Source organism: Dama dama, chromosome 12 (assembly GCF_033118175.1).
Source record: "Dama dama isolate Ldn47 chromosome 12, ASM3311817v1, whole genome shotgun sequence".
NCBI lineage: Eukaryota > Metazoa > Chordata > Mammalia > Artiodactyla > Cervidae > Dama > Dama dama.
Window position 1 is genome coordinate 26,873,978 of NC_083692.1, and position 15,950 is coordinate 26,889,927.

The 15,950-nt window shown below is 41.6% G+C and overlaps 1 protein-coding gene across 3 annotated transcripts in view; it reads right to left on the bottom strand.

Moving 5' to 3' along the window:
* Positions 1-15,950, bottom strand: part of MTHFD1 (methylenetetrahydrofolate dehydrogenase, cyclohydrolase and formyltetrahydrofolate synthetase 1) — a 60,340-nt gene that overhangs the window by 13,408 nt on the left and 30,982 nt on the right. For all 3 annotated transcript variants that reach the window (XM_061156886.1, XM_061156885.1, XM_061156884.1), the window contains 13 exons: positions 13,526-13,653; positions 12,926-13,023; positions 12,582-12,755; positions 11,803-11,939; positions 9,496-9,542; positions 8,772-8,879; positions 8,565-8,639; positions 5,897-5,999; positions 3,967-4,043; positions 3,212-3,352; positions 1,681-1,749; positions 1,319-1,430; positions 1,086-1,225 (listed from right to left, as the gene is read on the bottom strand). In XM_061156886.1, the coding sequence (XP_061012869.1) occupies positions 1,086-1,225; positions 1,319-1,430; positions 1,681-1,749; positions 3,212-3,352; positions 3,967-4,043; positions 5,897-5,999; positions 8,565-8,639; positions 8,772-8,879; positions 9,496-9,542; positions 11,803-11,939; positions 12,582-12,755; positions 12,926-13,023; positions 13,526-13,653 (1,409 nt within the window). The remainder of the gene's footprint in view (positions 1-1,085; positions 1,226-1,318; positions 1,431-1,680; positions 1,750-3,211; positions 3,353-3,966; positions 4,044-5,896; positions 6,000-8,564; positions 8,640-8,771; positions 8,880-9,495; positions 9,543-11,802; positions 11,940-12,581; positions 12,756-12,925; positions 13,024-13,525; positions 13,654-15,950) is intronic.

Genomic DNA, 15,950 nt, shown 5'->3' on the forward strand with positions numbered 1-15,950 from the left:
AATTTCATTCCTAATGTGGTAAATGTCAATAGACACAACTCACCTAAACAAAAGCTCTTTTAGGCCTTTAATAACTTTGTGTCAGGAAGATCTGAGGCCAACATTCTTGAGAACTGGTCTATCAGGAAAAGCCCTGATCACTATACTAAGAAACAGTGATTTTCTTCCGCAGATGAGGGAGGTCTTACTGCTCAAGCTACAAGACCAGCTCCCAGAGGATAGGAATTTAATATTTCATCAACTAATTCCTGAAAAAGAGAACCATATCTTCACATGTATGCGCTGAAGAAAAGGTTATAATAGTGAAAGTGTTAGTCATTCAGTCATGTCCGACTCTGCGACCCCACAGACTGGAGCCCACCAGGCTCCTCTGTCCATGGGATTCTCCAAGCAAGAATACTGGAGTGGACTGCCGTTCCCTTCTCCAGGGGTTCTTCCTGATCCAGGGATCAAACTGGGTCTCCTGTATTGCAGGTGGATTCTTTACCGTCTGAGCCAACTGGGAAGCCCGATAAAAGAGCAAAAAGTACAATTTCTAAGCTGTGTGAATAGAGGAAAACACAGTTTCAGGATAGAGCTGAAGGAAAACCATGCTCACCTGTTTTCTCCATCACCGGAGGCAGTCCCAGCATACCTGCCCTTCTGCTCCTCCTCTCCCCAGCCCAGGCTGTTATCAGTCCTGCCTGGCTCGCTGACCTCTATCTCAGCTAAATAGTTTGGTTGGCTGGCTGCCAGCGGCACCATTAGAGGGAATGGGACTCAGATGTAAAAAGAACAGTCTGAACATACAGGAGTTTTTCAGTAATTACAGCCAAGCACATGTCCTTGGAGGGTTTGGGATGTTATCAGGTGTTTTCCTCAGAAAGGCAGACCATGAGGCCAACCTCGGCCCTCCCCAAGAGCTGGGATACCTCTGAGTGATGAGATGGCCAGCACAAGAGCCATCTGGACGTGCCCTGCTCTTGGTACCCTAATAATCACAGTGGTAAGAGCAGCTTAATGAAGAAACAGGCAGGAGTCATCAGCTTCCCTTTAGCCGTCAGAACATGTCTGAGCATCAGGCACTTCCGATCCCCGATTCTCACCGTGGGGCCACCTCCGTGCATTTTCAGGGCCCTGACAGTGGCGACAAGTGCCACCACGTGTGGGCGGAGACCAGAATACCGGCATTTGATGTTAAAGAACTTCTCCATTCCAATGTCTGCTCCGAATCCTGCTTCAGTCACTGTAAGGACAAAAGCAACTGTAAAAATGCTACCCCAACTCCCTTGATGCTGAAAGAAAAATGGTCTATCACTGCTTTTGCAAAAGTACTTGCCTACAAATCCTTCAGGACCGACAAGCTTGAGTGCAATCCTGTCTGCGATGATGGAGGAATTCCCATGTGCAATGTTGGCAAACGGCCCAGCGTGAACAAATACTGGAGTGCCCTGTGGAAATCAAGACATTGTGAGCGACGCTGCCAATCCTGCTTCAAAAGGGACCATTTGGTCAAGGGGAACCAAAATTAGTTGGCATCCAAAAGAAAAAGGGCAAGTATGAAGCCCCTTCTTTTATATTTCAGTGAAGTCCCAGTCCTATGAGAAGAATGGGAATAAAGAGATGATCAGGGAGAGAAGTGTCTCCTAGGGACACTGTGCTTTCCAACCAGTCCAGGACGGCAGGAGTCACTCTGCTCACCTCTAATGTCTGCATGAGATTGGGCTTGATGGCGTCCTTCATAAGAACTGTCAATGCTCCACTCACTCCCTACAAAACAAAGGCATGAACGGTTGATTCCCACCAGCAAAAAAACCTACCTTTTGAAGCCAAAATTCAACATTCTTAGGTCTTCCATTTTTGGCCATCTTGGACTAATGATTATTTTTACCTAAACTAGACCAGCCATTCATGTACTTATAAGCTACCAATTACCTTAAAAGGAGAATAGAGAATGAAAATGACATTCATATGTAAATTCTGGAAAAATATGTAATCCTGGAAACAAGCATCTCAGTGAAGCTCTGGTTACTGATCCATGTGGGGAATCCATTTTAGACAGCATGAAAACGCTAGTTCCTAGAATACTGAAGTATAGGCAACTCTGGTGTCTGGACCAAAATGGCTGTAAACCAAATTTAACATGTGTGTCTTGTACCATGGGGCTTCTTCTGTGGCTCAGCAGTAAAAAAAAAAATCTACCTGCAATGCTGGAGCTGCAGGAGACATGGGTTTGATCCCTGGGTTGGGAAGGTACCCTGGAGAAGGGTATGGTAACCTACTCCAGTATTCTTGCCTGAAGAATCCCACGGACAGAGGAGTCTGATGGGCTATAGCCCATAGGGCTGCAAAGAGTTGGACTAAAGTGACTTAGCATGCATGCGTGTCCTGTACCTTAAACTGAAAATTTACCCAGGAGTTCAACATCAATTCTCATATATCAGGACCCTCTTTTAAGCCATCCAACCATGGATGAACAAACTGGTATCAATGTAAGATAAAGCTATAGATTTCAATTTCCATGAGTTTCTAGGTTTCTGGCTTGGGGTAAAAATATAAAGCAATTTTTGTTCTTACAAACAGAAACTGTGAAAACAAAAAATTAGTATTTCCCCCCTTTTTTGAATTCATCTGACATACCACTAATTGTAGGCCAACCATTTTGGTGTATGTCAACACAAATAGGCTTTTTAAAAATTAATCTAGAGATTATCTCATTTCAAACCTCGTTTTACCATGTAGACAGTTCAGAAATAATCCTGACGTGGACAGCTAGCCAAGTAGGATCATCAGAAGTCCAGGTTGAGCTCTTTCCAATATGGTCATCAGTGTGGCTATGGGGCCAATGAGCCTCATGATGAGAGGTCTCTGTGCAAGGAGGCCTGTCGTGGGGAGGGGCCGGGGTGGGACTCTAAGCTTATCTCTAAGGGACTTAGACTTGGGACTCTTGATGCTCTCTGAAACTGAAGTCAGACATCCTCTCTTGCAAATAGTCACAGGTTGAATATAAATGCTCAAACCACCTGAAAATTGTGGTCTGGAGCATACTGCCTGTCACTCTCTGTGGAAGTGTTTTTTTTTTTTTATAAATTTCATATTTATTTACTAAGTAAAAAGACCATATAACTTCATTAGTTAATTGCAGTATCTTAACTACACCATAGTTTGTGTTATTGGTAGCTGCTGAGCGAGGCTGGGAATACAGACACAGAGGAATCACCCTGGGACCCACCAGATCCTCAGTACTGATGGGTTCCCCTTTCTTGCTGGACGCTACCACCATTTTGCCCAGTCTGTCTCTCATGTCTTCTAGAGAACTGGTGAGAGCCAGGACAGCCATGATTTCACTGGCCACGGAGATATCAAACTGGGCCTGTTGGCAGGGAAAAGACACAACAGGGAAAACTGTGTTAAACCCAGAAGCATGGATTCTCTTTACATCCTAGGCTTAAACAAATAACTTAAAAGGACAAAATAAAAGAAAAGCACACAAAGAACTTAATGAAAATAAATAATCCCCTAAGAGCAAAAAAGTTTGTAATTAAATATTCCAAGACTTTGAATAGGCAGTTTTTAGAAATAAAAGTCCTAGAAGGACCAACAATCCCTCTGGAGGCAGCTTGTGCTTATGTGATTATGGTTTCCCTAATATACAGGGAGAGACATGGAAGCTCTCACACCAAAGAGACGTACTGCAAGACGGCCACAAAAAAGAAGCAACTTTAACCAATTTGTGTGCAAGGATATTCACTAGGGGCTCTGCACCTCTAGGAGAAAATGCTGGGGGAAAATACACAGGTGACACACAGGATTTACTGCAAAAGCTGTCAAGAGCGCTCAATGCCACACACCTACTCGCTCCCACTTTAAAAGGAAGAAGGCGGAACAACACCCGGCAGAATCAATCGATCGGGAAAGGACGGAGGAGGAGAAAAGCAGCAAGGATCTGGTCCCCATGAACTAATCTACTTAGAAAGGAACAGTTACCGTCCGTGAGTGCCCCTTCTCCGTTGGAGACTGTCCGATTGTGATCTTCCTCAGGAATCTATCATTGGTATCCAGCACTACAGGAGAAAGGGAAGATGCAGAAGAAAGATACAGTAGACACAGCAGAAAGGAAAAAGGACCATAGAGTTAAAGGAACTTGCAGAATTTTAAAACAACAAATCTAATTTCATGACTATCTGGTTTCAAATCTTATGGTAAAGCTAGAATATGGGTTCAAGTTTAGAAATGATGGTCACATACGGTTAATGTGCAAGAGTCAAAGACAGGATTGTAGAGTGGCTTTGTTTATGCTTTTTAGAGAATTCAAACAATTATTAATAACTAGAAATCTGAAATTTGTTTCAAAGTATATTCCGAATTCCACAGAAATCAGAGCAGGTCACTGTTTCAAAAGGCCAAGGTTTGTGCTGTTCCATGGGATGACTCACTGATTTTACACAACCCTGAGAACCACAAGGGCCAAAAACACAGGGCACGGGCAAGGCCTTTTGAAGCAGGCTGGGTGATAGACCTGCTCTTTCCTTAGTATGTGTAGATGAAATAATTTCCATTCTGAGGACACATTGATCCAACTGCATACCCTTGGAAAACATGGCTTAGATCAACCTACTACCTACTCTTAATCCCACCTCCTAGGTCTAACTATGGTGAACATTTTAATGTATTCCCAATTTTGTTTTTTGTACGACATGCCAAAAATAGCAACAAAATACAAATTGAACAACAGTGGCAAACCAGTTCATACTTTTAGGGTGGGCCAAAGAGGAGAGGCATTTTTAAGGTACTTGATAACATGCTAAATTTTTCCCCATAATACCATATTTAAATACTAAAAGCAGTGTCATGTACAGCACTTGGAGATACACACACAACCCCATTTTGACAGTGAAGGATGTAATGAGTTCCTTTTTTTTTTTAATAGTGTCAAGTTCCTTGTATCTTATTTCTGTGTATAAAACAGCCAACAGGTATGATCTACTTTTTCCCTTGTCTGCTTCTACCTTCTCAGAAAGCATGAAATTACATATAAAGCAAAGGAAAAGTGGAGGAGATACCAAATTTTCAAACTGAATCTTTATTCCTCACAAAGTATCATACCATAGGGTTAAAGTTACTGAAACAAAGGAAGATAAATACCAGTGTAGTTTTAGATGTTAAAAGAGTTACCTTAAAAATGCCATTAGCTAGCACAGTTATTGCGCCAATGACAATCACAAGAACAGTCAATAAATTACTTGTTAGCTGCATTCTGTGCACCTGGATAAAAATCCCTTCTCAGCAGTGACAGAGTTTGGATGGAGGCACTGCTAGTACAAAATAAAAAACTAAGCCATGCTGGCTGACATAAAGAAAGGCAACACACGGCAGGGAAACCAGGCATCTCACTCACCAACTTGCTAAATGTTTAGACCTTCAAGGCTACTTACTTTGTTAAAAGACAATTTAACAAAATGAGGTAAAAATCAGTAGGCAAGCTCCAGAGCTACAAGAAAAATCACATCACTTATGCCAGACAAGAATTCTAAGAATAAAGGGCAACATGATTCAAGAAGTGATTAAACATTACTTCTCTACTTCATGACACCAAAACTTGCTGCATAAAATGAAACTTGCAAAATGTTACTTCTGGTTTATGCATGAACTTCCTTAAAAGCATCCTCACACCAATGAACACTGAAAAGCCAGCAAAATGTCCAACTGACCAAACAAAAGGAGGTTTGATTACAGCTAATAAGGAGAGAGACTGGTAGAGGTGGCCAGGAAAAGGAGTAAGTTGCCATCTTGGTGAGCCCTTAACCATGAATACAAGAACACCCAAGCTCTGGACCTCCCATTGTACCCCCTTTTAGGAAGGGCATGGGGTGTGCAGCACAGCTGAACCCACGGGGCATACGCCCTGCTCTGTTACCTCTTTGCCAAGTTATAGTTTCTGGATCAATGTCCAGTCTTGCAAATCTGTTTATCTCTTCATCCGTCAGTGTGGCAGGGTCAGTCTTTTCAATGCCTAGTCTCTGAAGAGATAAAAAAATTAAAACAAAAATAAGACAAAACAAAGCAAACAAAATTTAAAAAAAAATTTTTATCCCTATCTCCAGATAGGGTCCCCTCTAAGAAATATAAACCATGTTAAATTCAGAAGGGCAAATTATGATTCCTTTAGCTAAATCTTTATTAATACCACTCACACATGTACCAAGGCATTAGTAACACATTTGTCTCTATTACTGAACACCAGAGGCATTTCCCTAAACCAAAGCCTTATGTAAGCACAGTGACCAAAACATGTCATACTAATTCACCATATGCAAACATATTCAAAGGAAAAGAAGTGCAAAGCTTTTTCAATCAAACAACTGAGAAGCCCAAGTCAAATGCAAAATCAGAAATGGCCAAAACAAGTAACAATCAATAAAAATCAATGGAAATCACTTTTAATGTTTTAAAAAAAAAATAATGTGCTAATCTTTTGAAATATATAAAGGGATAAATAGTCTTTTCAACGCAGAGGAAAAGAAAAGACATCGCTCTAGCACAGTACATGCTTTTGAAGTAGCCCTATTGTTAACTGCCTTCTACTGTTTCAAAAAGCACAAGAAAGCTTTGTCTCTTCCTCCTCATGGAACTTGGAAATTTGTTTATTTACAATGTGTACCGTGGTCACATCCTGAAATGGAAAATTCCTTTAAAACATACTCTCCTTTTCTCATAACTCTTGGTCGAGCTGAGTGGCCCAGCAAGCCCTACTCTTCCCATAGTTTCCTTCCTATGCCAACAGGACTTTGTTTTCAAACTTCAGGTGTGTTTTCAGAGTTGGTGCTCACTGGCTTATCAAACAGCCCCACAAGCCTGGAACATGACATTGTTTGCAGAGGTCAGCAAAACCTTAAGTCACTAAGTTGAGAGTCTGCTATTGATAATCCACTCTTATTTATTTATTTGGTTGCACTGGGTCTTAGCTGTAGCATGCGGGATCTTTGATCTTCATTGCAGCATCTTTAGTTGCAGTATGCAAACTCTTGGTTGCAGCATGTGGGATCTAGTTCCCTGACCAGGGAATGAATCCAGGCCCCCTGCATTGGAAGTATGGAGTCTTAGCCACTGGACAACCAGGGAAGTCCTGACAACCCACTCTTGACTAAGCTAGGGGGTTAGACTGAGGTAACAAAGTGCAAGAGAGAAAGTTTGGGAGCCAGGAAACAGAGGACCAATGTTCTAGTTCTAACATGTCGAGGGGTTCTGTGGCCATGGACAAATTCCTCGTTTTCAAACCCTAGAGCTTTTTAAAGGATCATTTAAACACTGAGTCCAGCCCATCCCCACACATTGACAGAAAGTTCCACCAACCAAAGGTTAAGATCAGTTGCCTGCTTTTTCCACCATACTTGTAGAACACAATTCTTTGACAAAACAAGGTAGTAGCTGACTTACTTTCTGCACAGTATTTTTTGGGAGGTGTGAAAACAAGAGAAGCTAAGCAATATCAAACTATGTAAAAGTCACTTTTTCTCCTGTCTAGAGAAAAATGCGTATGTATAAATGGGACAGCATTGTGAAGCAAGTAGGGCAAAATGTAAACAATTACTGCATCTGGGTACAGGGGAGCTTGTGTACTATTCTTACAGCATCAAAATATAAGTTGCAAAAAATTAAAAATAAGGTGAGTATAACTACTATTGATAACAAGGAAGCACATACCATTTACTGAATGCTTACATGTGCCAGGCAGTCTGATATTTATATAGGTACAATATTTCTTTCATATGTGAAAGTAACACAGGAATATACTTTCAAATTTTATTTTTAAAATTCCCTTGTGCTACCCGTTTATAGTCACACTGTTCCCTGACCCATAACTGCTGGCACCCACTGACCTATTCTCCATCACTATAGCTTTGTCTTTTGAGAATGTCATATAAAGAAATGCAAGCATATAGTATGCAACCATTTGAGACAGCCTTCTTTCACAAAACATAATGCCCTTGAGATCCATTCAAGTTGCTGTTGATACATTCATTCATTCATGGTACGAATGTACCAGTTTGTTTATCCATTCATTCACTGAAGGCCATCTGGGTCGTTTCTAGATTTTGCAGATTATTAACAGAGTTGCCAAAAAAATCCATGTTTTTAAATGAATACACATAAAAGTTTGCATTTCTCTTGGGTAAATACCTAGAAGAATTTCTGGGTCATACAGTATAGCGTATGTTTAATAACTATATATTTGCACTAGAGATTCAAATAAAATACAGAAGTAACAATCTTGCTAAGCTCCCAATGCTGGGATGAGCAGGTATTGAAACTCCAGAAGCTGCCATGCTGGCTTCCTGACTCCTACACCCATGCTGGAAAGGAAGTGTTCTTAGCTGAGGGCAGGCTGTCAGATCTCTGTTTTTTTCCACTAAAAACTCACAGATGAGAAACAACCTCTGCCACCAATCTCCGCTGTGTATATCATGACCTTATGATTACTATAAGTGAACCTGTCCAAAACAGGCTACTCTAAGGAGATTATAATCTCCTTATCAGTCACCTAATTTCACATAATAACAAAAAAGAACAATGAAAAGGCTTACCCGCAACCTTCGGACTTGGATATCGGAGAACTTTCTCACTCCATTTACTGATGGCACCAAACGATTAAAAAGAGCCTTAAAGAAAAGGAGCACAAGAGTTTTTAAATGAAAAGAACCCCACTGCCTTGCTACCTGCATTATCAGCACCCACCGGCCCAATATTAAGTCAAACCTTCTGAAAGTGTCTGTGGGGTCTGAGCAGCCTACCTTGTCTGTCTGGGTCTCTTCATGGAACATACGGGCATCAATGGCTGCGGCCACAAGGTTATTAGCTGCAGTGATGGCATGGATGTCACCAGTGAGGTGGAGATTAAACTGCAATAGGGTGGAAGCCACATCAGTCTTAAAACTTCTTTGTACCTTTCCAACAGTCAATCTATCAAGACCAAACCTGTCTCTATGGGAAAGCCAATGGAAAACTGATGGCAGCACAGCTAGTGGACAAACACCCAATAGCCCTTGAGAACAAATGACTGTCTGTCCTCAGAAGGAACTGTGACGTTCCCCAAGAGATCTGGCCAATAACCACAAAAGCCACACCACTGGGATCAATAGCGACACCAAATTAGAAAGGACACACTCATGTGTTTTCAACACTGAGCAAGGAGTACACTGGAGCCCCATTCCTGTATGCTGCTCCCACTTCTGTGGTTATTACTTTATTCACTGCATGTTGGCTTTCCCCTCTCTCGTGCCACATCTGATCACTTGCTTAACGTTATTTCCACTGAAAGCCAGGCTTTGAAGTCCTTGTCATATCAAAAAAGTAAGCTGTTTAGAAGTTTACAAATTAAGATGTTTTTCTTCTAAGTATTGCTTCTGCTGAGCAAACGAGTCATTTGTCTACTAAGATCTCTGCGAGAGACTTTAATTCCAGGAAGGAAGAACTATAATACAAGATCTGATTCAGCCAAATCCTGGACTGCGTTACCTCTTCCATAGGAATGACCTGAGAGTAGCCACCACCTGCAGCGCCACCTAGAGGACAGGTCAAGGGTGAGGACTCATGTTAAGCATACTTCTTCACAACTTGGAAATCAAATGAAAGCAAATCGGTTTTTGTAACTGCCTCGCGTATTATTTATTTACTTTTTACAAACATTTGGACAGATTTGAACAAGTGCTTCTTAATTTTCTTTACCAAGTATTATTTACTTTTTACAAACATTTGGACAGATCTGAACAAGTGCTTCTTAATTTTCTTTACCGTATTATCTATTTACTTTTTACAAACATTTGGACAGATTTGATCAAGTGCTTCTCAATTTTCTTTACCAAACTGAACCACTCGCTCTTGTTCATGCTGAATAGTCTCTCAACTGAAATGTGACTCTAACTGACAAAACCATGAACACATACATACCTACTCATTATCTTTAAAAACAGGTTCCCCGTGATTCCTAACGTTTGTTAAAAAAAACCCAGCTGACGGTTACATAAAGACAAACCTGTTCAATTCCCTACCCTCATAACTGCTATTCTGGCATTTTAAAAAAAGGAATATTTAAAATACACACACCAACATAAACACAGAGACTGCAATTCTTCCTAAATAGGACACATATGGTGGAAAACAGCTTAAGTGCTAGATTTTTGCTGGCCCATTTGGATTACTAACCAAAAGCTAGTCAAACAAGTCCAGGTTATCTGTGAGATAAGTGTCAATTTGAGATAAAAGGTTCTGTGTGTGTGGGTTTTTTGTTTTTGTTTTTTGTAAGGTAAGATCATGCAATAAAAATTGGGCCATTTGTGATGAGAGTAAAGGGAGCATACTGGGTTCAATAAACAGGAAAAGGCTCATTCTGAGCTAAAAGGGAGTTGTTAAACTCAAAAGCAGAACTAAGTCAGCGGACTTATAGCTAAACAACAGGCTGAAGAAGGGCAAAGGTGTGCCCATCTCAACATTTAAGTAAGGAGAATATATGATACCCTGCTGCTGCTGCTACTGCTAAGTCGCTTCAGTTGTGTCCGCCTCTGTGCGACCCCATAGACGGCAGCCCACCAGGCTCCCCCGTCCCTGGGATTCTCCAGGCAAGAACACTGGAGTGGGTTGCCATTTCCTTCTCCAATGCATGAAAGTAAAAAGTGAAAGTGAAGTCGCTCAGCCATGTCCGACTCTTAGCGACCCCATGGACTGCAGCCTACCAGGCTCCTCCGTCCATGGGATTTTCCAGGCAAGAGTACCGGAGTGGGGTGCCATTGCCTTCTCTGATATGATACCCTATCACCAAGCAAATGATGAAGCTAACTCTGAGAACCCATTATAACTAGTAAAAATATAATTTTAATTAAAAGAACATATTTGGAGTATTGCTGCTATCAAAAACTGAAAGTGAAATACAGTTACTGATGTTGCATTTTCATCTCATCAGAAGAAACACTGCGTTGATGGTATTATCTTAGAGCTTGAGATAGATGTGGGGACTCTCCCTGGTACTTGATGATAGTGCCTTGACTAAGCTCCTCTGAATTCCAGCTGTTACTGTTTTAAGTGGTGATAAAACTATCTTAGAAGATAATAGGCATAAACTGCTTAGCAAAAAACTTGGCATGAAGCCTAATACTCAATAAGTGTAGGCTTTTCTTATTCCCTCAGCGTGAAATACCAGTAGGGTTTGTCTTTGTCTCTAGAAAAGGCAGCATGGTGATCAGCAGTTGTGACCGTGTGCTCAGTGGCTCAGTTGTGTCTGACTCTTTGTGGCCCCATGGACGTTAGCCAGCCAGACTTCTCTGCCCATGGAATTTTCCAGGCAAGAATACTGGAGTGGGTTGTCACTTCCTCCTCCAGGAGATCTTGCTGATCCAGAGACTGAACCCGCATCTCCTGCGTCTCCTAAATTGGCAGGTGGATTCTTTACCATTAGTGACACCGGGGAAGCTCCTGGGAAGCAGTTGTGATTATCTTTACTTGTTACTATGACAATCGACTATCAGTCATATAAAAGCACTCCTGGCTATGTATCACCCAATCCAGGAATCCCTGTGCAGTGTCAGACAGTGACAGTAGGAATTGGGGTGAAGTGATGAAAGCTTTCAGCAGAAGTACCATGATGAAGGAGTTATGAAGCCCCATCTAGTGTCTCAATGAGTTGAAGACCACCACCCCCCTAGGATGTTCATGGGCCAAGTGAGCCAGAGGACTAAAGGAGCGGCAGGTGTCCTCTGGCCACCCAAGTCTGGTCCCACTTATACATTTTATTCCTCCTCCAATTGAAAATAAATAATTTTTAAAAAATACCTTTAATTCCAAAGGTGGGCCCCTGAGAAGGCTGTCGCACACACGCAAAGACATTCTGATGGAGATGGGCGCCGAGGGCCTGCACCAGCCCAATCGTGGTTGTGCTCTTCCCCTCCCCCAGGGGTGTTGGAGTTATTCTTCAAGATGAAAGCAGAAAAGGAAAATTAAGTTTATAGAAATGAAATTCATGTGTATCAGTAAGTCAGATCTAACAGATCCTAGAGAATGACTCTTAGTCTGAATAATCAGAAAGATGAAAGACATGAAAGGGATCTTTTCCAAGAATCTTAGTTGTAACTTCCCTCGTTTCAATAAAGAAAAAAAAAAACCAAAAAACTCCTGCATTTCAGCTCGACTGTGAGGGGCAAATATACTTTACCTTGTAAGAGACACTGCTATAATCTTACATAATTTCTCAATTTTAGTCTCAAAAACTAGCTTTTAACTCAGTAAACAAAAATATAGATCAATGCTCAACAGATCTACGGAATTAATGATTTGGGGTTAAAAAGAAAGGCACTTTCATTTGAAGATCAGGTTTTAAGACTCAAACTCTTCCACCTACTAGATGAATGACTTTGACAAATTTTCTCATCTCTGCAGGGTTATAATCTACTCTTACCTCACAAGGTTGCTATAAGGATCAAATCAGTAAAGACATATGAAAATGCCAAAACCAAATTAAAAGAACCTCCATAAATACATGCTAAGTGCAAATGCAACCTCTGGTAATAATAATCAGTATTAAGATTCGATTGGCAAATGGACAAAAGTCATACCCAGTTACCACCACGTATTTCCCGTCAGGCTGGTGCTTCAGCCGTTCCAGTGCTGACAGCAGAACTTTAGCCTTGGTTTCACCATACAATTCTACCTCTTCAGCGCGCAGACCAATTTCTCGAGCCAGGTTACCAATGGGCTTTGGCTTGTAAGACCGTGATATATCAATGTCACTTAGAAGAAATACAGAAAATACGAATTAACCTTTATTAATCCCATCGTAGTAACGACTCACTCCAACCCCCTTCAGAAGGGGCATACACATTAACCATCAGTTAAAAACCTACAATCCACGTAGTTTTAAAACAGTAATTTCTTTTTTTTAAACAGTAAAATATTTTACCTTGGCACGGGTGTCTTCAGGTTAAGTTTGTTATACTGAATGATCCACTTTCCTGGCTTAAATTTCTCCAAGAAACGCTTTGCACTCTCTACTGTGCTCTAAACAAAATGACACAAATGGAACTTGAGAAGACATGATGGTTTTTTAACCTCCACCTCCATTCTTAATCCTGGTCACTCAAGTTCAATTACAAAGTGAACAGTTTCACGATCTGATTATTAACACGCTTCAATTGTAGGCCAAGAGTCTACGAGCAGCCAGGATGCCCTGGGCTGTGTGCCTTGCCCCCATCAGCTGGTGTGTGTTACGAAGGGCAACAAGCCAAAACAGACCGAGCAAAGCCAGGGTGTTTATACAGGTTTTTTCCCCCTGAAGTTATCACATTCCGGAAGAAATTAGAATCGTGCTACCCCTGATTCCCTTGTTTAATATGCCTGATTCTACTTCTCTGGTCTTTCATTTCCTTTTTTTCTTCAAAATAGTCACATCCTCACTCAGATTTTGAGTAGGTTCTATGACATTTCTACTTGAAGAGAAATGCACTACCTCGAATTCTATCAGTTTTGTAGAACTATTACAGAAACTTGCACCCACACGCACCTGCATTAGCATCGCCACTGTCATGGGTCCGACGCCACCAGGAACGGGGGTGATGAAGCTTGCCCTCTCCTTGGCCTCCCTGTATTCTACATCACCCACAATTTTCTTCCCATTTGGTTTTGTATCATCTGGTCAAGGAGGTTAAGAAAAAAAAAAAAAATCAAAGCCCAGCCTCAGAATCGCAATCTTGGTGTTTATTTCCAAGTTATGTGAGCAATTATTACAATAGCTTATTCCAAAAACTTAGTCAAGTTTAGGGGGTGCTGTCCCATCTGGTTCAAGTGCCTACTTTACTTTTAAAAAGCTGTGGGGTGACAGGTGTTTGCTATTTCCTAGGGAGAGACTTACTCTACCTGCAAAATTCCCCAAGATGCTTAAGTGGTTTTTCAGAACCAGGAGAATCCTTTTGTCATCTGTCAGGTGGCAAATAAAATACCAACTGTTTTGTATTCTTTCAGCCAACCACCCAGTATATAATGAGCACCTTTTAAAATGTTAATTTGCCAAGGCCTTCAAAGGAATTTTTTGGGTGCACAAAGCTCCAACTATATCACAGCTGCTAGATACGGTTTCTACAGCAACTGTCAGCATTTGGTAAGCTCCAGGCATGAGCTGGAGGAACAATTCAACATCCAATTCCAAAGACGAGCAGCTACTTAAATGTATGCAGAAGGCAAAGAATATAATTACACTCCCCTTAAAAGGATACAAGAACAACTACGAATCTCAGCAGCAAAGAATAGCTATTCAAGAGAACAAAAATCCCACGATGCATCACTGCTCACACACGAAGCATATCCTACACTTGGCTTCAGAGCACTTCTGGGAGGGGCTGGGGACAGGGCTAGACCTCGAGGCTCTAAGGCTTCCAGGCAGGACCTGGTAGGATCTTAGCCATTTCATCTTTTTGAGCAGATCACCAGAAATACGAAAGAAAGCCTTAGGTTTAGCCAAAAACCCAGAATTAAGTGACCTCGGCTCTAGGATCAGCTCTTCTACTAACTTCGAGTCCTCAGCCCCTATAGGCTCCTTACTCATGAAAAGTCCAAAGGGGCGAAGGAGGATGAACACTACCTATTTCAGAGGCTTGTGAAGACTCAAGAGAGAAATTGTGTTTCTTGAAACTGAAAAAAAAAAAAAAAAAATCCTCCAAACATAAGGGTTTCTCTTCCCATTCTAGATGTGGTGGTTGGTTTAGTCACTAAGTTGTGTACAACTCTTGTGACCCCATGGTCTGTAGCCCACCAGGTTCCTCTGTCCATGGGATTCTCCAGGCAAGAATACTGGAGTGGGTTGCCATTTCCTTCCCCACCCATTCTAGATACATATTTTCTACACATACTCTAAGGAGGCAGGGGACAGAAATCCTTGTGATGGTTTCAGGTGTCGAGATTATAAGGCAACAAGTTATGGCAACAGGAGAACATTTCCTACCATAAACACAAAGGTCATTTCAAGATGCCAAGGAAATACAATTCAGTGCTGCCTTCTGTATAGGTTTCAACTTTCTAACACCAAAGTCAGCGAAAAATACCCCTGCACCTCCTTCTATCTATGAATGTTAGCCACTTTCTCCCTGGGTTTCTCCACACACAAGGGAGATGTATCAATGAGTACACAACTTAATGCTGAACCAGTGAGCTCAGCTCTGCTCCTTCTTCACTATCAGGGCGGGCTTGAGTGCCCTCTGATGTATGTATGGGCTTCCCTAGTGGCCCAGATGGTAAAGAATCTGCCTGCAAGGCAGGACACCAGGGTTCTACCCCTGGGTCGGGAAGATGGACAGGGTTTCATGGAAGGTGTAATGTGGTCAGTGGAAAAGTGGCCACGTCTCAATCTAAGCGTACGGCTTCAGTAACCAACACACATTTTGGTTACTTATCCCAGCCCCTGAATTTCTGTTTCATCAGGAACTACTAATACAAAACTACTTAAGATCAGCTGAGGGAATTCCCTGGAGGCCCGGTGATTAGGACTCTTGCGCTTCCACTGTAGGGGCACAGGTTCAGTCCCTGGTTGGGGAACTAAGATCCCACAAGCCTGACAGGATGGAAAAAAAAAAAAAAGATCCAGCTGAACCTTAAGTTCTTCATGTGTAATCTGGGGATCCTAGTAACAGGGTTCAGCATAGAAGCCACTACACCAAATAGATTGAGACTGGATGGGGTGGGGACAGTGAGGAATCTGTTCCCACTTTTATAACCCTGCCAAATAAAGCACTATTAATCCAGCCCTTCTCAAACGATCTTTAGTAAGCCAAGCAGAAAGAACACTTTCACATGTTTCTCTGGTCAACACTCTCTGCTCTGCACTTGAATCTTAAAATATTCCTTAAAACAATAACAACAACAACAACAAAAAAAAACCACATACCTTAATTCATCCTGAATTTGGAAAATGACTTAAGACATTATCCCTGAATGGA